Source organism: Nothobranchius furzeri, chromosome 14 (assembly GCF_043380555.1).
Source record: "Nothobranchius furzeri strain GRZ-AD chromosome 14, NfurGRZ-RIMD1, whole genome shotgun sequence".
Taxonomy (NCBI): Eukaryota; Metazoa; Chordata; class Actinopteri; order Cyprinodontiformes; family Nothobranchiidae; genus Nothobranchius; species Nothobranchius furzeri.
The window spans coordinates 35,176,905-35,196,246 of NC_091754.1; the positions used below are offsets into that span (position 1 = coordinate 35,176,905).

At 41.7% G+C, this 19,342-nt stretch overlaps 2 protein-coding genes across 6 annotated transcripts in view; both read left to right on the forward strand.

Moving 5' to 3' along the window:
* LOC107389594 (transmembrane protein 237A) overlaps positions 1-1,287 on the forward strand; it is an 11,329-nt gene extending 10,042 nt beyond the window's left edge. The window contains exons 9-11 of the mRNA XM_015965813.3: positions 28-115; positions 272-393; positions 1,029-1,287. Of these exons, the coding sequence (XP_015821299.1) occupies positions 28-115; positions 272-393; positions 1,029-1,096 (278 nt within the window). The 3' untranslated portion in view covers positions 1,097-1,287. The remainder of the gene's footprint in view (positions 1-27; positions 116-271; positions 394-1,028) is intronic.
* A 184-nt stretch (positions 1,288-1,471) lies between these two features.
* Positions 1,472-19,342, forward strand: part of LOC107389593 (abl interactor 2) — a 68,776-nt gene continuing 50,905 nt past the window's right edge. For all 5 annotated transcript variants that reach the window (XM_015965808.2, XM_015965811.2, XM_015965810.2 and 2 more), the window contains exon 1: positions 1,472-1,685. In XM_015965808.2, coding sequence (XP_015821294.1) covers positions 1,569-1,685 — 117 coding nt within the window. In that variant the 5' untranslated portion in view covers positions 1,472-1,568. The remainder of the gene's footprint in view (positions 1,686-19,342) is intronic.

Here is a 19,342-nt window from a genome sequence, read left to right on the forward strand (position 1 = left end):
ATGATGACATCATTCGTGTGTGTTCAGTGTATTTTATAGCCCTCATACTGTCCCTCAGCCAGCAGATGACCAGTGACCGGATTAACCTCTATCCCACCGCCAATGCCACTCTGTGGTGAGAACTCTGATTGCCTTAGTTTTTACCCACGTGACCTTGTGTCACCATGACAACACACAGAAAAACCTGGATATGTATCCACTATTTGTAGGTTTTTCTAGTAAAACTGGTTGTTCTTAGGGCACAGACTCATTGTGTCCTCACTTCTTCTAGGCCTCCAGGGTCAGAGCACCAAATCCTTCGTCCATGGATCGTGGTCAACCTGGTGGTGGCCCTGTTAGTGAGCGTGGCCTGGGCCGTCGTGTCCACGCGGCCAGACATTGACTACACAGAAGGTAGTAAAAAATAACAATTGCTATGTAAATGGGTTAATGTTACTTTCACCACACGAGCTAATCATTCCTTTAAAATGCTTTGATATCCTGATTTTGATCATATTAGGGATTATACAAAACCTTTAAAACTTTAATCATTTGTTCCCTATTTCATACCTCACTGTTTCACATTCTCACAAGTGTCAAAATACAAAATTACCAGTAGGCATTCATACTGAGATTACTGAAAACAATGACAAGTCAGGCGTTTAATCTGCATAGTAAACTGTAATGATTTTCTACAAAAACTTTACAGAAAGAAATTTCCATTGTCTTTACATTATTTCTCTTTGGAGGCATTGAGGTTTTCATAAAGCAGATGCACACAATGTGTGTGAACAATTTAAAAAGAGTGTAAAATGTATTTTACTTACCCATCTTTGATAGTGTTTTCCACAGCCACTAGGTGGCACTAAGAGCATGTTTATGTTCCTTCAGTACAGAACAATAAAAAGAAAAATTGGGTTTTTCATATTAATGAGGTGGACATTTGTGTGTGTGTGTGTGTGTGTGTGTGTGTGTGTGTGTGTGTGTGTGTGTGTGTGTGTGTGTGTGTGTGTGTGTGTGTGTGTGTGTGTGTGTGTGTGTGTGTGCAGAGTTCCTGATGACTATGGAGGTGGAAGGATACCCAAGAGCAGATGAAAACCTGGACCTCCCAGCCTAAACTCAGTCCCCTTGTCCCTAACGCAGACTCTTGTTTTAAGCAAGTTTTATTTTACAAGTAAATATTTACCACTTGTTTGCTGAGTGTACATTTGTAAATGAATAAAGAACTGTGTAAATTTTACAACAGCGGCTGTCTTGTTTTGAGTTAGAATATTCTGTTTCAAAATTAAAACTAAGTTTTAAAACCAAGCTCATTGAATGTTTTTTGACCCCATGACACATTAGTTAGGACATTTAAAAACATGGAATTTAAGCATATTATTAGATATTGTCCTAATGATAATAACAATTGTTGTTATTATTATTATTATTATTATGAAAAAAGAAAGACAGGAACTAGAGTTCTGAGATTCCCACATCCTTTGGAGGTGGTATTTCCTACCGTCCGTGAACGCAGCAGTCGGCGCGAGCCCTATCCTCTCGCGCTGCCGCGGCCGCCCGTCAGTAGGTCAGTAGTAAACCATGTAAAGATGGCGGAGTTACAGATGCTACTGGAGGAGGAAATTCCAGCTGGACGGAGAGCGTTACTGGACAGTTTCACCAACCTGGACCGAGTCGCGGAATATTGCGAAAGCAACTATGTCCAGGTACAGCCCCACATTTAAACGCCTAGCCTGGTGTTTAGGTAAAATAGGTAGCATCAGCGGTGAGTGGGCGGCTTGAGGAGACAGGAGTGATGGAATGACTACCACAAACCCGTTATGTTACCACTATGAGGTTTTTTTTCTCTGTAAAAACAATAAACAAATATAAACTTCAATCTATTAAAATGTCCCACATTTAAAGCTGAAACTGCGAGACTTTTTAACTCGTTACTAAAATAACTTTTCTAACTTTGATGATGACTTGTGTTATGATGGGAATGTCAAAGTTGTTTCTGAAACTTTTTCATGAGATGTTTTCAGCTTTTTACTATAAGAAGGTAAAATAATAAGTGAGTTTTCTATTTGTTATACCGTTGCCTTACCATGGAGTGACAGTTGTAGACAAGCAGGGGAAACACACCAAGGCTCTAGAACTACTCGCTTTTGTCAGTCTTCAGTAGTGGGCCATCAAAATGTAATCTAATAACGGACAGCAAATAAAACATGAACCGGTTTCAGATCACCTCGGAAATGCTGGTTTGTTCCCATTGATCTGTGCTCAGAGAACTGACAAAAATGTAAGAGTTTTTATTATCTGGTGCAAAAGTTCATTTATGTCAGTAATTCAACCTAAAAGGTGAAACTAATCTACGAGACAGACTTATTCCATGCAAATTCTGATGTTTCAGACTTTATTTGTTATAAATGTGATGATTATGGTTTACAGCTGATGAAAACCCCACATTCAGAATCTCAGACAACTATTGTGAAAAGGTTCAATATTCTAGACTCTGATCAGCAAATGAATCCTGCAAAGTGTTCCTGAACCTGTAGATGGTCTCTCAGTCTGAGCTGGATTACTGACATCAATTACATTTTGCACCAGATTTTCATTTTTGGAGAACTCTCCTTTCACAGAAGCACAACAGTGATGAATGAACCTTAAAAGGAAACACGTCGTTGGTCAGGGTTAGAACGAAATTCGCCTCTGTAAGCTAATCATTCCTCGTTAGCTGCCAACAACATCAGGGAGTTACTTGTAAGTTACTTGTATTTATAGCTGTAGCAACAACAGTAGTGATGTATGTCACGTATTTGCTCTAACATTACAAACGCTAATGATTTATTGTATCCCGCTGCTTCACTGTTAAAGAAAGGCCCTGCTCTTCAATGGACGAGTTTCTTACAAAGCCAACAGCATACACACCTCAGCAAGCAAACGTCCTGACCGAGGCAATTTTGAACTTGTTGGTGACAGACATGAGACCCCTGTTGTTTGATAAGCTACCATCTTGTCTTTATTATTAGATGGCACATAACTGATCACACTTCAAACGAGAAGCTAATGATGGGTGTATTAGAGCATCCTGTTGCAATAAGCTATACTTTTTTATGATTAGTAATCACCCCAAAAACTGATGATTAAAGTTAAAGTCCCACTAGTTGTCACACACTGGTGTGTGAAATTTGCTCTCCGCATTTGACCCATCCCCTTTGGGAGCAGTGAGCTGCAGACAGGCGTGCTCGGGAACCATTTGGTGGTTTAACGACCCAGTCCAACCCTTTAACTTCACAATTAAAATTATCATTTGCGGTAGCCCTAAGTGCATCACATGTCTATTGATAGATATATATGCTTATTGAATTACAGTGTTTCCCTTACATGGCCCGCCACGGCTGAAATCTCAGCTCCACGCCTACCAGATCCCAAGTTTTATTTATTTATTTATTTGCGCCATTTCCCGAAGAAGCAGCGGGAACTATGCTGTTATTTGTGATCACAGCCGGCAGGCGGCAACGAGGAGGAGGCAGGGCAGGGTGGTTACAACTAGGGATGAGCCGGATACTCGTTTCAGACGAGTATCCAGTACAGATAAAGCATTTTTGACGAATACGAGCATGAAACGAGTAAAACTCGTAAATATCTGACTGTCTTCACGCTCTGTGATTGGCCAGTCACATAGAGCGCCCGCCCCTCCCTCCACACAAAACTCTGCAGCCGGGAGCTCAGTCCAGTCCATGCATCCACGCACACACACACACACACACACACACACACACACACACACACACACACACACACACACACACACACAGTAACGGATCTCTCTGTGCTTGCTTCACTGTTGCTCACGTTTCTTCAGTGCTCCCTATGTTTTCTTCAGGTTGCCTCTTTTTCGGTTGAATATTTAAAGTAACTTTTTTCGTAAAGTACGTGTTGCATTTGACAAGACAGAGCTGAAAACGGCGTGTGCATGCGTCGATCACTGCCTCCGGTCGGGTTTTTAAAAATTATTTTAACTCTCTCTCTCTCTCTCTCTCTCTCTCTCTCTCTCTCTCTCTCTCTCTCTCACACACACGCACACACACACCTTATTCAACATTGCTTTGTTTAACTGTGTGTGGAAAAAATGCCAGCAACGTTAGGTTCTAGTATTTCATATTTCCTAGTTCCTACTGCATGAGTTCAGATGCATTAATTCATGCACTTAAATGGTTCTGATTTTACTGAAACACTAGTTCTGTAATAGTTCCTTTACTATTGTGATCAAAAATATTTAATCTCAATTCTGAGGCTGCTCTGTAAATAGTTTTCAAAAAAAAACAACACACATATCAACTTCTGATCATTCCATATCAATTTCAGATTTAAAATAATATATTGATGTAATCCACACCCACTAATTTCCAAATAATAAATAAGAGGTGCATTCATCTATGTATCTCCTTTGATCTGCATTAGTGATATTTTCAGCACCAGGACAATGAAGCACAGAAACAGATTCCTGAGTTTATGTTAGTAATTTTATTTATTGGGTGCATCTGACCTGTTCTATTTTTCCCTGAAATGAGATCAGATCAGTGCTTCTATGGGTTGTCTCCTCTCTGCACTAGAAAAATGTACTTTATTATAATGTTCACTGTAATGCATCTTGATGTTCTTAACAAATACATTAAATCAAGGATATTGGTCAGTTGGGGCCGCTCGATTATGGCAAAAATAATTATCACAATTATTGTGACTGAAATTGAGATCTCGATTATTTAAGACGATTTTTCAATTTATGTTGATTTTATTTGTTTTAATTCTGTCATAAAATTGTTCAGGGCAAAATCAGGACAAAAATAAATAAGAAACAAGATGAACACTAAAATAACTCCTGATTCCTAGTATAAAAAGACCAATATACTTATAGCTCATAGTTTATGACCCATACCATACCATATCTACCATGTTTTTCTTGCTGAAAACAGCTGGAAAACATCTGTTAGTATGTAGCTAGTGTCCCGCTTATTTCTGACCGTGGAGCAAGAGCTGTTGTAGAAGGCCATGGTGCCCGGCTACGATCACGGCGGTCTGAGGCTCCGCTTGCATTTTAACAGTCCCAATCCATATTAGATCTCCACAGGTGACCAGCATGACCACAGCCTCACACGGGAGTCGGTCGGCCATGTGGGTGGTATAACCCAGTCCAAGGGGCCCTTCTTAGCTTTGTGGGTTAACCAAGTTAGCTCGTAGCTACACTGGTTAATTTGTCCCAACCCTGTTCCTAACGTGACAGCCCTACCCTTAGCTCTGCCTCTTTTCCCATTTTTGGATTGTCTGGGCATGACGGGACCTGTGACATGGTCAAAATGGAGGTGAATTTAAATGTCCTGTATTTGACATAGCGCCTTCTAGAGTCCTGGAACCCCCCAAGGCGCTTTACAACACAGTCCGTCATTCACCCATTCACACACTGATGGTGATGAGCTACGATGTAGCCACAGCTGCCCTGGGGCGCACTGACAGAGGAGAGGCTGCCGAGCACTGGCGCCACCGGTCCCTCCGACCACCACCAGCAGGCAACGTGGGTTAAGTGTCTTGCCCAAGAACACAATGACAGCGACAGACTGACAAGGCTCGAATCTGCAACCTTCCGGTTACGGGGCGAGCACTTAACTCCTGTGCCACCATTCTACCACAAAAACTTCGAGCCTATGGACATGAATTGTCCAGTGTATATGGTTTGACCGCATCCCTTGGGAGATCCTGTGGGAGGTCCTGTGGGGGGTACTCCCTCTGATAAGGGCTGTTAGATCCCTGTATAACTGGAGAACTTGGTCCGCATTTCCAGCAGTACGTCAGACTCATGCCCAGTGAGAGTTGGACTCCACCAAGGCTGCCCTCTGTCACTGAATTTGTTCATAACCTTTATGGACAGGATTTCTAGGCGCAGCCAAGGTTTGGATGGGATCTATTTTGGTGGCCTGAGGATCAGGTCTCTGCTTTCTGCAGATGATGTGGTCCTGTTGGCTTCATCAGAACATGATCTCCAGCTCTTCTAAATCCGACACCATGGTCCTGAATCGGAAAAGGATAGAATACCTTTTCTGGGTCAAGGACGAGGTCCTGCCCCTAGTGGAGGAGTTAAGTATCTCGAGGTCTCGTTCACGAGTGAGGGAAAGCTGGAGTGTGTGATCAATAGGCGGATTGGTGCTGTATCTGCAGTAGTGCGGGTGTTGTACCGGTCCTTCGTGGTGAAAAGAGCTTAGCCAGAAGGAGGAGTCGTGGCGCTACAATTTGCAGCACCATGCTAAGCCTATAAGGAAACACTGCTTTAAATAATGCTCTAAAAATGATTTCCAGCTAAAATTTCTTTGTGTTTACCAGTTTAGAATATTTTTTGCGTGGTCAGATTACAGATTTGTTTGATGTCAGATTTGAACACTGAGCAGTGCACCATTTAACATTTTACAGCTGGTTAAATTCAGTGTTCATAATCTGATTCAGCTTCTGAAATTTTGTGCATCTACTGATGTTATTAGTGACATTTCAGCATAAAAATAGGTGGAAAACAGAGCCAGTCATAGGCGAGATGTCCAAATAAAGAAATAAAACTCCAAATTCTGCCGTCTTTTGCTCCCTCTCCTCATGCTAACTTCTACTCCCTGAAACAGAAGCACCAGAGCTCTTTTCCCACAGAGGTCAACTCACAAGCGATTCATCTATATTAGATATCACTGCAAATGTGTTGAAAACATTTGTGAACTTTATCTTTAATAAAAAAAATGTTTACGTTGTTTTTTGTTTGTGTATTTGTTATATTGTATTTTCGTCCATAAGTAAAATATCTTAAGGTATTTTTGTATAACGTTTAAGCACTGCCTGTTACGTTTTATAGAAGTTGTGGTTTAGTTGTTCTGCTATCTCTTCCAGAAGCAAAATATATTTTTTAACATGAAGTATTATTTCAGTCAGACTTTTAGCGGTCTGTTTTGTGTGTAGATTCAATCATGGCATCTGAAGATAGGAAGTTTTCTGTTGCTTTTGAGGGGTACCATCTTCCCACTGGGATTTGTTGGTGGAGTCATGACTATGTGAGTGAGGTAATTATCTAATATTGTGTATTTATACCACTGTAATTAGATCACTTGTTTTTATAATCAGAAGAATAGGTTGTTTTTATCATCAGGGAGTTCATTTAACACTCTGTATTGACCTTGAGACAAGAAAAGCGAGAGTTGGGATCGTTTAAGAATTTTATTATAAATTCTACAATCTATCAGGACTAACTCTGTGTTGTTTGGAAATGAATGGAGAGGGTGCTCGCTGCAGACCTACAAAGGCGGAGCTGCACCATAAGGTGGAGCTGCACCAGAGTCAGCCCCGCCCATTCACGCAAACTCAGTCTAGCCCACTGACTTCCGTTTTTGTTTTTCCAACTTTATCGCAAACTAACCTGACCCACATGAATTACGGCTGTTACTAGTTTACAGTCGTTAATGCTATGTTCTATGCTTCAATTAAACAAGATAAATATAACTTGCTACATGACAAAGCCTGAATATATCTCGAAATGAAAAGGTTTCTTTTAACGAATATCTACCCACAGCCGCTCCAAGAAAAGTGCTGTACAACAGCATCTGTGATTAATGTACGTGCTCTGGTAGTCCAGTGGCGAGATCGTTTAACTTAAGATTTAGTTTTGCTTTCCCCTGAGCTGGTGCTGGTTCGATTCTCGGTGAGGTCGGCAACAATCCATTTAGCCAGCTGAAACATTTTAATTTGTTTATATTTTAGTTGTAATGTTTATTTTCAGCAAAATATTTATGTCTCTAAAAGTTCTTTGAATTTGGTCGTTCCTAAACAGTATTTTAGTTGAAACTCTGCTCACAAATGGACTCACACTGGCTAAATAAACAAATAAATAAATAAACACATTAGTCATTATATGTTAAACGGTATACCAGTAAATTGTTGTAAACATAGTACTGGCAAGTGTAGCTAGAAATGAGGAAAAGGGGTTGTAAGCTACCTAATATTTCTGCTAGTGGGAGGAGACCTGCGCAAAACTGCATGTCAACTTGACTCTATAACCACTACACCACCACATCTTAAAAAAGTCATGTGGCGTTACATTTGATTGTCCTATCCGGTGTGTCTTTGTAGATGGTATGTATGATTTTTCCGGCGGTGTCTCAGAAGAAGTCATTTAAGAAATAATTTGTCAGAAAATTCACAGAATATCCAGATTTGAGAACCAAGACCAGACCCTCTTCGGGGGAGGAGACCAAATTGAAGCTGAGATGGGAAGAAAATGCATGAATGAGGCCAAAAATGGCTTTGGCGTGTTTCTTATGAGGAAATGACAATATAACATGATTAAAAGTTCCAAAAGTTTGATTTTTAATTATATGGAACCTTTACAAAAACTGTTCAATTAACTTCTCAACTCCGTCCTCAATTTTTTAGCTATAACACCCTCTTTGGTTCCAGAATGCTATCAAGTCTGACAACTAGAAGGAATTGGACTGACTCTTATGGAATGGGCGGGGCTGATTCTGGAATGGGCGGGGCTGACTCTGGTGCAGCTCCACCTTCTGGTGCAGCTCCGCCTTTGTGGTTCTGCAGCGAGCACCACTTGAATGAATGTGATGTTCGATGTGTGTGTGTGTGTGTGTGTGGTTGGTTCAGACTCCTTAGACTGACGTCATTGAATCTGGTAGTCTTTGATTGTTATGACTAGATATCACGAGGCTTATAAAGTGATGACATGAGCTGCTATTTTGCCGTGTACGTACCCAGTGGGGGCCTCCCAGGTAGATCAGGAAATGCCAGGTCTGAAGACCTCGGATGTGCGCTGGAGCTGGTCGAAACAGCGGTCGCAGCGTTTCAAAGCCCGTCTGAAGGGTCGACCCAGGTAACAATCGGCAGCGTCAGCAGGTGCTCTTATTTTGAAAGGATGTCGTCTGGTTGTTAAACGACGAAAATCTCCAACTTCACAGTTCTTAGTTTAAAGAAGAAAACATATCTGGCCAGGCTGTGCTTCTCTTTGGGATGACGGTGAATAGAACTGAAGTCAAAATGGAACTGAGCTTAAAATGGCGTTGTCTTGTTTTATATCTCTGAATTGTTGATAAGTTTTAGTAAAGCGGATTGAAAACTTGAAGTCAACAAGCCAGATTCTCTTGCGGCAGCCGAAGGCTCTGATTGGTTGGAGCAATGTGTCATGCGTTGCCATGGGGATGAGTGTCAGTCTGTCTGTGCATGTCGTCCTGTTTACTCATTAAACACATAAATCATGACATCTTTATTTCACAGATCATTCACTTGATTATTATTGATCAACATATGTTTTGCTTAATTTTTAATCACAAATAAAGTACTTTGATTAAGTAAAAGCGTTCTTCTTCCTTCTTCTGGAATGTAAACAGTCTGAGGATCAGACGACCTTGGCGTTTTCTACACGGGTGTAAATGTGTACAGGGGCAGCGTTTAGGAGCTGAAAATCATAACTTCATAACGTTACAACTATAATGTGATGAGTGTACGTGGGCAAGCAAAGCCGTTGTAAACAACTGTTCGCTCTCAGTTTCCTCTAAATGCACACCTAGTCACAGCCACGTTTCATAATCTCACCGTTGTGTAGATAAATGTGTAGATTTCTGAGATTTAACCCCTTTGATCTCAGGTTTATTGTGAAAACCTGGACTGCAGAAACTGAAGAAAATTAAATCCTTTTCTGTCTGATTTGTCCAGAGGACTTATTTTGGGGCTGAACTGTGAGAGCCCAGGAGGGTCACAAATGTGCATAAAATAATTCTTGTGTACCTTTTTTTGTTTGTTGTTGTGGTGGCAGATTTTCTGATAATTGCACACCTTTCTCTTACACAAAAAATATCACACAAAAAGCCAGTTGAACTGTTTATTACATAACAACAAAGAACAAGTGTGCGTGCGCGTGTGTGTGTTTTATTGGCTGCAGAGATGGCATCTCTGCTTTTTCTTCTCTGACTGGACTGGCTCTAGCTCTGACTGCACCTCCACCACGCGTGTGCGCCTTGCCATGGCCGGCCTCACCATGATGGTCCCAAGCTCCTGTAAGAAGATCCTTTTTCTGTGCTTCTTCCTGGTCAGGTTTCAGGCCGTTTTCACAGACAGGCCATATTTTGCTGGCTTTGATGGCGCATATACTGCCTGAAGTTCCAGCGGCCCCAGAATCCCACCAGCTGCTCATCCACACACACACGTCTTCTCCCGGGTTGTAGCCACATGGAAGCCGGGCCACCCAGAGGTGGACAAGCTGGCACCTCTCCCGTAGAGGTGCCAGCTTGTTTGGTTGCATCCGCCGGCGCACTGGCCTGGTCAACCGGTCATCAAGTCTCAGTGTTGCCATCAATTCGGTGAACTTTTTCAGGGATATTGTGGCTTTCCTGTCTCCTCTCCCCAGAGGCTGCTGGTGGCTTCGCCCCGGAAGTGGTGCACTCCAGCGAGGAGGAGTAATCCAAAAAAAGCACGGATCTCCACCACGTCCACATCTCCCCAGCTTGGGTGGTTTATCCTGCCCTCCGTGTTTGTGTGCCGGAAAATTATATTGACGATCTCTTCTGTTAAAAAAAATCAAAAGAGTCCTCGTTGTTCTGAATTCGGCTCAAAGCATACCGAGTGATCCCAGGAGGAGAGATCTGAGGTGCCCAAACAGGCATCGGGGACCAGGTGAAGCTGCCGCTCCTCGAAATCCATAAAGGATCCACACATCCTCTCTCCTCACCCTCTACATCTGTCTCCTCATCATCACCATCCTGCTTCAAATCGGAATCTGGACCCGGGACGAAGGCCTCATCCTCCACGGAAGTCTCGCTGTCAGAAGCTGTGTCTGCCAATGAGGAAGGGTCATTAGGCGCTTCTAGCTCCTGGAAAAGGTCTAGGGCTTGAGTTAAGTTGTACCTTCGTCTCATGCTTGAAACAGAAATAAATCAATCCCAAATCCGAGCCATTTATATTAAACTTTGTCTCCCATGCACCTGTGTAAACTTTCCCAGGACTGCAGCTATTTGTTTGACAACAAAATCATTTACATGTTTGAAGTTTAAAAAAAAAAAAATCTTTCACGTTCAGGTTTGATCCATGCATATCATTTGTATTTGTGTATATTTCAGTATGCAAAAGTAAAAATTAAGATGAGTGTTTCTTTTTTGCAGTAAGTTGGAGGTCTTTTCATATACCGCGAGGCTTTGATGAAATTTTTTAGAGTTGGACAGAGTACAAAGTTGTCGGCTCACACACACACACCCCTCCGCCCCAACGTGGCCCCACCTCAAAAATATAAGCACTGGCCTTTTGTGTGACCTTCTGTAAAGCGCTTTGATCCATACGTGCTCTGACGCGTGCACACACACACACACACAACACTTGTCATGCTGCTGTTTTCAGATTTTCATTTGATTTTTGAGTGTAGGGAAGAAGTAAAATCTTGAGATATATTCAAAAGCCATGCTTCAAATTTTTGGAAGAATTTACATGCAAACCTTTGTGTATTTTCGTTTCTTTTGGTGCAATTTGAATTCCAACCGCCAGTTGTCAGCAGTGCACAGTGGGTTTTGTTTCCACCAATGAAATGTACATCCCTCATGTTACTATCAGTTTGGACTGTTTCTTGAACTTTCCTACAACAAATTCAGTCTAAAAAAGTCGCCAATATTGTCTGGTTGAATATATCGTATCATCTCCCGTGTATCGTGATATGTATCGTATTGCCAGAATTTCACCAAAACACATTCCTAATAAGACATGGATTATATAATGAGAATCATTTTATGTATATTTAACAGTGATGTTAGAGATAAAAGGCAGAATAGATTTTTTCTGGTGAGCAGTAACATTCTGCTCACCAGAAAAACTGTAATCCTGCAGTCACATCACATCTAAAGAAAGTCTTCATGTGTATTAAACTGTTCTTACATGTCCCAATGGCCCTAGCAGCAGTAAGTCAGTGGATGGCCTACATTTCTGCTACAAGCAGATGATGTGATCAGTTACATAATCTTGTCCTGGTGCTGTTTTATGTGCTAAGTATTTTCATTCATGATTAACCCATGTTAATACAGATTCGACCGCGCAGTGTGAAGCACTCATAACAGTCACATTTGACTTGGTTCCTGTAGGCAGGATGTCAGCTGCATAAGAGAAGTAATTTTGTTTACATTTAATTGTTTCTAAGGTATTTATTCCTACGAAGAAGAGAATGTATTGTGAGAAAGTATGTTTTAGATAAAACTGAAATGAGTTCCCTTTCAGTCGATTCGAAGGTACTAAGGGACATCACGGCCTCATGTGGCCTGGCTGAAGATACATCTAATCGCGCCTGTAAAGACGCTGTGTGGTGGCCCAACTCCCCACCTATAAACACCTAGTGTCACTGTCAGTTCTCAGTTCTTACGCTCTTCGCCTCACTGAGAAACCGTATTGGTAAGCTCGCCTTTGAAAAGTTAGCTTAACTGCTCGCTGGTGTTGACTCTGGTGCCTTTTGGCTGGCGGTAGCCCACCGAGTGTGATCTTTTCATTGCTCTTTTAGCTTCCTGCCTTCATGCCTTTTTTGTGCATATTTGGCTCCGACAGATAACAATGGGGTTAGTGTTCCAGCAGTTTTACCCTTTGGTTAGCGTTTTGGTTGGTGACATTTGCTCGGCTGCTAGCTGGGCTACGCCCCACGCATTTGTGAGGTTATACCGTTTGGACATCATGGCCCCTTCAGTGGCTCATGCGGTTCCTTCTGTGGGGTCTGAGTTGCCATCTTAGGCTACAGTCTTGACCCAGTTTTGATTGCTGCTCCTGGGGCGTTTCGATATGTTCCATTGTGCCTTCGTTGTACCTTGTTCCTCTCCTTCAGGGAAGAGTGGTCATATTCAATTCAATTCAATTCAGTTTTATTTATATAGCGCCAAATCACGACAAGAGTCGTCTCAAGGCACTTCACATAATAAACATTCCAATCCAGGTCAGTTCATTAAGCCAATCAGAAAAAATGTTTCCTATATAAGGAACCCAGCAAATTGCATCAAGTCACTGACTAGTGTCAGTGACTTTACAGCAGTCCTCATACTAAGAAAGCATATAGCGACAGTGAAGAGGAAAACTCCCTTTTAACAGGAAGAAACCTCCAGAGGATCCTGGCTCAGTATAAGTAGCCATCCACCACGACTCGCTGGGGATCGAGGAGACAGAGCAGACACACACACACACACACACACACACACACTAGGGTTGTCACGGTAACCGGTGTAGCGGTAAACCCCGGTAAAAAAGTTGACAATAATAACCGTCTTGTTTTTTAAAAAAACTATATTATCTTGGTGGATTACCGTGGCTGCGGTGTAGGCACGGTGACCCTTACCAGCCACCGTATAATCTGCTGAAGTTGCCGGCGGCACATGCGCACTTTGTTGTTTACAACCAAAACTTTCTTGAAGCTAAAGCTGAAATAATGGCCAAAGGAGGAGACGGCAGCGCTCAAGAGGAAATTTTTTATCACTCAAAGAAGACAAAGTCGGAAGTACGGGCATCTTTTGGATATTTGAAGAATGTCGAGGGACAGTTGATACAAGACGGCTATCCTGTTTGCAGCACGTGCAGAAAAAGTGTCTGTGAAAGGCAGCAACGCTTCAAATCTCATGACACATCTGCGTGACCATCACCCACAACTCTACAGTCAACGCAAGGCAAGCTAAGGTTAGCGTTAGCATTTTAGCTAAAATGCAGTATCCGAGGATTTGGGTTGAGAGAGAATGCAACGAGTCGACATATAAAGCAGCCGCAGCGCCGCTACCTGCATATAAACCGTGTCGCGGACACCCCCATATTGAAATGACGCTATGCATTACGGGGCTCCCAGGGGCAGATAAGAGTTGGTCTCTCTCCGAGCATAATTATGAATTTAACAATGATTACTGCCTGATGACATTTTCCCAAATCTGCAAAGCTCACTGGAAGGACACAAACTGAGGACAATATTTTCCTGATATAGGGTTTGTTACTCAAGTAAGGGTAAAAAAGTATCTGTTTAGTAGGCTACTTGAGTACTGAGTATCATCTGATCTAATATTTTTTTTTAATTATGACATCAAACAGACAAAAAATAAGAAGTTATGGGCAAATATTGGTATTTTAAAGACTAGGGGAAACATGTAAACAAATAAACAACATAATTACAAAATAACACATTTTAGGCAAAAGTTGTACACAAACTGGAGACAATATTTCCTGACATACAGGGTTTAATTGTGTGAAAATGTAGCACGTTTAAAAAAATACCGCGATAATACTGAAAACCTTGATAATTTTGGTCACAATAACCGTGAGGTTAAATTTTCACACCATGACAACCCTAACACACACACACACACCATGTATACCAAGCAATGTTTCTATGGTTACATTGTGATTTCTTAGCAAATATTCTATTTGGCAAGAGATAAACTTTGGTGTATTTATCCTAGTGAATCTATAATTAAATGGGTAAACTAGCAGTAGCACATCCAATGTCAAGGAAAGCAAACAGTTATTATGAGGAGAGGGAGAATGTTTAAGTGGTTAGCAGCAGTGTGCTAGACGATAGCCCCCTCCATGAGGCCACCACAGCTCAGCAGAACATCATTGTAGCTTCTTCAGGTGAGAAAAAACACTTAAAGAAAAAATAAAGTTAACAGCTGAAATTGCAGAAAATAATACAGTTAAAGAGCAGATTGTAGTAGAAAGTAGTAGAGTGTGAAAAGTGGTCAGGGTATCCTCCAGCAGTCTAAGCCTATAGCAGCATAACTACAGAGATAACTCTGGATAATCTTTCCTATTTAGATGGAGGCATGTTGGAGGCAGGGCAAGGGAGAGCCGTCTTTACCGACTACACTCCACCTCCCTCTACTCCCCCACTTGTCCAGATTTAGGCTAACATCAGATTTTAACCATAGGCCCTATCAAATAAAAATGTTTTAAGCCTAGTCTTAAAAGTAGATAAGGTGTCTGCCTCACGGACTAAGGCTGGAAGCTGGTTCCAAAGGAGAGGAGCCTGATAACTAAAAGATCTGCCTCCCATCCTAATTTTAGATATTCTGTGAACCACCAGTAAACCTGCAGTTTGAGAACAAAGTTCTCAGTTAGGAACGTATGGAACTATCAGATCACTGATGTATGATGGAGCTTGATTATTAAGAGCTTTATATGTGAGAAGGAGGATCTTAAAATCTATTCTGAATTTAACAGGCAGTCAATGTAGGGATGCTAAGACAGGAGACATATGATCTCTCTTTTTAATTCTCATCAGAGCTCTAGCTGCAGCATTTTGGACAAGCTGAAGACTTTTAACTACATTCTGTGGACTTCCTGAGAGTAATGAATTACAGTAATCCAGTCTTGATGTAATAAATGCATGAACTAGTTTTTCAGCATCACTCCTGGAAGGGAAGCTTCTAATCTTAGCAATATTCCGAAGGTGGAAAAAAGAAATCCTACGAACCTGTTTAACTTGGGATTTGAATGACATGTTCTGGTCAAAGATAACACCAAGGTTCCTTATTTTGTTCTCGGAGACTAATTTAATGCCATTTAGGTCAGGTGATTGACTAAGCAATTTCCTTTTCTGCATTTCTGGTCCAAAGATGAGAACTTCTGTCTTGTCTTGATTTAAAAGCAAAAAGTTTAGAGTCTTCCAATTTTTTATGTCCTCAAGACAATCCTGTAATCTACCCAACCGATTAGGTTAATCAGGGTTAATGGATAGATATAACTGAGTATCGTCAGCATAACAGTGGAAGTTTATCCCATGCTGTCAAATGATTTTACCAATTGGGAGCATATATACAGGGAGTGCAGAATTATTAGGCAAATGAGCATTTTGTCCACATCATCCTCTTCATGCATGTTGTCTTACTCCAAGCTGTATAGGCTTGAAAGCCTACTACCAATTAAGCATATTAGGTGATGTGCATCTCTGTAATGAGAAGGGGTGTGGTCTAATGACATCAACACCCTATATCAGGTGCGCATAATTATTAGGCAACTTCCTTTCCTTTGGCAAAATGGGTCAAAAGAAGGACTTGACAGGCTCAGAAAAGTAAAAAATAGTGAGATATCTTGCAGAAGGATGCAGCAGTCTTAAAATTGCAAAGCTTCTGAAGCGTGATCATCGAACAATCAAGTGTTTCATTCAAAATAGTCAACAGGGTCGCAAGAAGCGTGTGGAAAAACCAAGGCGCAAAATAACTGCCCATGAACTGAGAAAAGTCAAGCGTGCAGCTGCCAAGATGCCACTTGCCACCAGTTTGGCCATATTTCAGAGCTGCAACATCACTGGAGTGCCCAAAAGCACAAGGTGTGCAATACTCAGAGACATGGCCAAGGTAAGAAAGGCTGAAAGACGACCACCACTGAACAAGACACACAAGCTGAAACGTCAAGACTGGGCCAAGAAATATCTCAAGACTGATTTTTCTAAGGTTTTATGGACTGATGAAATGAGAGTGAGTCTTGATGGGCCAGATGGATGGGCCCGTGGCTGGATTGGTAAAGGGCAGAGAGCTCCAGTCCGACTCAGACGCTAGCAAGGTGGAGGCGGAGTACTGGTTTGGGCTGGTATCATCAAAGATGAGCTTGTGGGGCTTTTTCGGGTTGAGGATGGAGTCAAGCTCAACTCCCAGTCCTACTGCCAATTTCTGGAAGACACCTTCTTTAAGCAGTGGTACAGGAAGAAGTCTGCATCCTTCAAGAAAAACATGATTTTCATGCAGGACAATGCTCCTTCACACGCATCCAAGTACTCCACAGCGTGGCTGGCAAGAAAGGGTATAAAAGAAGAAAAACTAATGCCATGGCCTCCTTGTTCACCTGATCTGAACCCCATTGAGAACCTGTGGTCCATCATCAAATGTGAGATTTACAAGGAGGGAAAACAGTACACCTCTCTGAACAGTGTCTGGGAGGCTGTGGTTGCTGCTGCACGCAATGTTGACGGTGAACAGATCAAAACACTGACATAATCCATGGATGGCAGGCTTTTGAGTGTCCTTGCAAAGAAAGGTGGCTATATTGGTCGCTGATTTGTTTTTGTATTGTTTTTGAATGTCAGAAATGTATATTTGTGAATGTGGAGATGTTATATTGGTTTCACTGGTAAAAATAAATAATTGAAATGGGTATATATTTGTTTTTTGTTAAGTTGCCTAATAATTATGCACAGTAATAGTCACCTGCACACACAGATTTCGCCCTAAAATAGCTACAGCTAAAAACAAACTAAAAACTACTTCCAAAAACATTCAGCTTTGATATTAATGAGTTGTTTGGGTTCATCGAGAACATGGTTGTTGTTCAATAATAAAATTATTCCTCAAAAATACAACTTGCCTAATAATTCTGCACTCCCTGTATAGTAACAATAATTGTTCCAAGCACTGAACCCTGTGGTACTCCACAAGTAACCCTGGAGTATGAAGAAGATTTATCATGTACATTTACAAAATGAAACCTATCAGACAGGATTTAAACCAGCCTAGTGCTGTTCCTTTGATCCCTACAACATGTTCAAGTCTTTCTACAAGAACATTGTGATCTACTGTGTCAAAAGCAGCACTGAGATCTAACAAGACTAGAACAGACACAAGATTCTGACTTGACTGGAGCGTAAATGGAGTAAAGACGGGCTTATGGTCTCCTTTGAAGCCATGAGAGAAGCGTGGTTGCAGTATCAAAAAGCTGTTAGAGGCGCTAGAAATCGTTTCTTTGCTGGGATTGTTTCTGCTAATTCTAATAATCAAGCTGTTTTGTATAAAACCATGAATGCTATGCTCTCACCTGTTAAAACACTATTTTCCTCTGTTTCTGCTGGCTTGTGCAACCAAATCCTTCAGTTTTTTTTAGATAAGGTTGATAAAATCAGAGCTCAGATTCCTCCTACTTCCAATGTTCCTGTTACTGTCATTCCCACTCATGGCTTATTTAATAGTTTTCAACCCATTTCTCTGTCTTGTCTGGAAAAAGCTATTGCTACCATGAAGCTATCGGGCTCTCCAGATGATGTCGTTCCACCTCGTCTCCTGAAAGAGGTATTTCCGTTGATTGGGCAATATGTGCTGGATATTATTAATGGTAGCTTGACCTCGGCTGTGGTTCCTCGTGACTTTAAACACGCTGTTGTGCAGCCAATCCTGAAAAAACCTGGTCTGGATCCTGCCAAATTCTCTAATCTCCGTCCAATCTCTAAGTTACCATTTTTATCTAAAGTACTTGAGAAAGTAGTGTACGAACAGTTACTTATACATCTTAATGACCATCAGGTAATGGACATGTTTCAGTCTGGGTTCAGAAAACAGCACGGCACTGAAACTGCTCTTGTTCGGGTGTTTAATGACATCTTTCTGGAATTAGATTCGGGGTTCCATGTGGTTATGGTGCTTCTGGATATATCTGCAGCCTTCGATATGGTTGATCACAACATCTTGATCCCTACACTACGGACTTGGGCTGGCATCTCAGGTTAGGCCCTGGACTGGTTTAGGTCTTACTTCCATGACAGGTCCCTTAGGGTCATGCTGGATGATTATTCATCCGAAACACTCTCCCTTCCCTGGGGGGTTCCTCAAGGTTCCATCCTCGGCCCGTTACTGTTCTGTATTTATATTCTGCCCTTGGGAGCTGTTCTCAAACAGCATGCAGTGTCTTACCATCTATATGCAGATGATTGTCAAATTTATTTTTCACTGAAACCCAAAGACTCCACTAAACCTCTGTTCGAGTGTCTTCATGAAGTCAAGCAATGGTTGGCTGACAACTTCCTACATCTGAACGACTCCAAAACAGAGGTAATCATTTTTAGTCCAACTAGTGTTAGAGCAGCCCAGCAACCAGACCTCAACTATCTGTCGCCTAATGTCACTTCTGTTGTTTCCAACCTTGGAATAAGAATAGATTCTGCTCTGAAGATGGATGCTCAGGTCAATAGCACGGTCAGGTTCTGCTTTTACCATCTTAGACGTATTTCAAAATTAAAGTCCATCCTGAGTGTCCGTCTTCTACAATCTGTGATTCATGCATTCATCACTTCTCGGTTGGATTATTCAAACTCCTGTTTGTACGGTATCAGTGAGGCGGCTTTGTCTAGGCTTCAGCTTGTTCAGAATTCTGCAGCAAGGTTCCTGACTGGAGCTGAAAGAAGACACCACATCTCACCTATTCTTAAAACGCTTCACTGGTTGCCGGTTAAATTCAGGATCAATTATAAAATTTTACTTCTCACGTTCAAATCCTTGAACGGTCAAGCGCCTCCCTATCTGAGTGATCTCCTTCATTACTACCACCCTCCTCGTGCTCTTAGGTCTGAAGATCAACTCCTCTTAATTGTCCCTAAGGC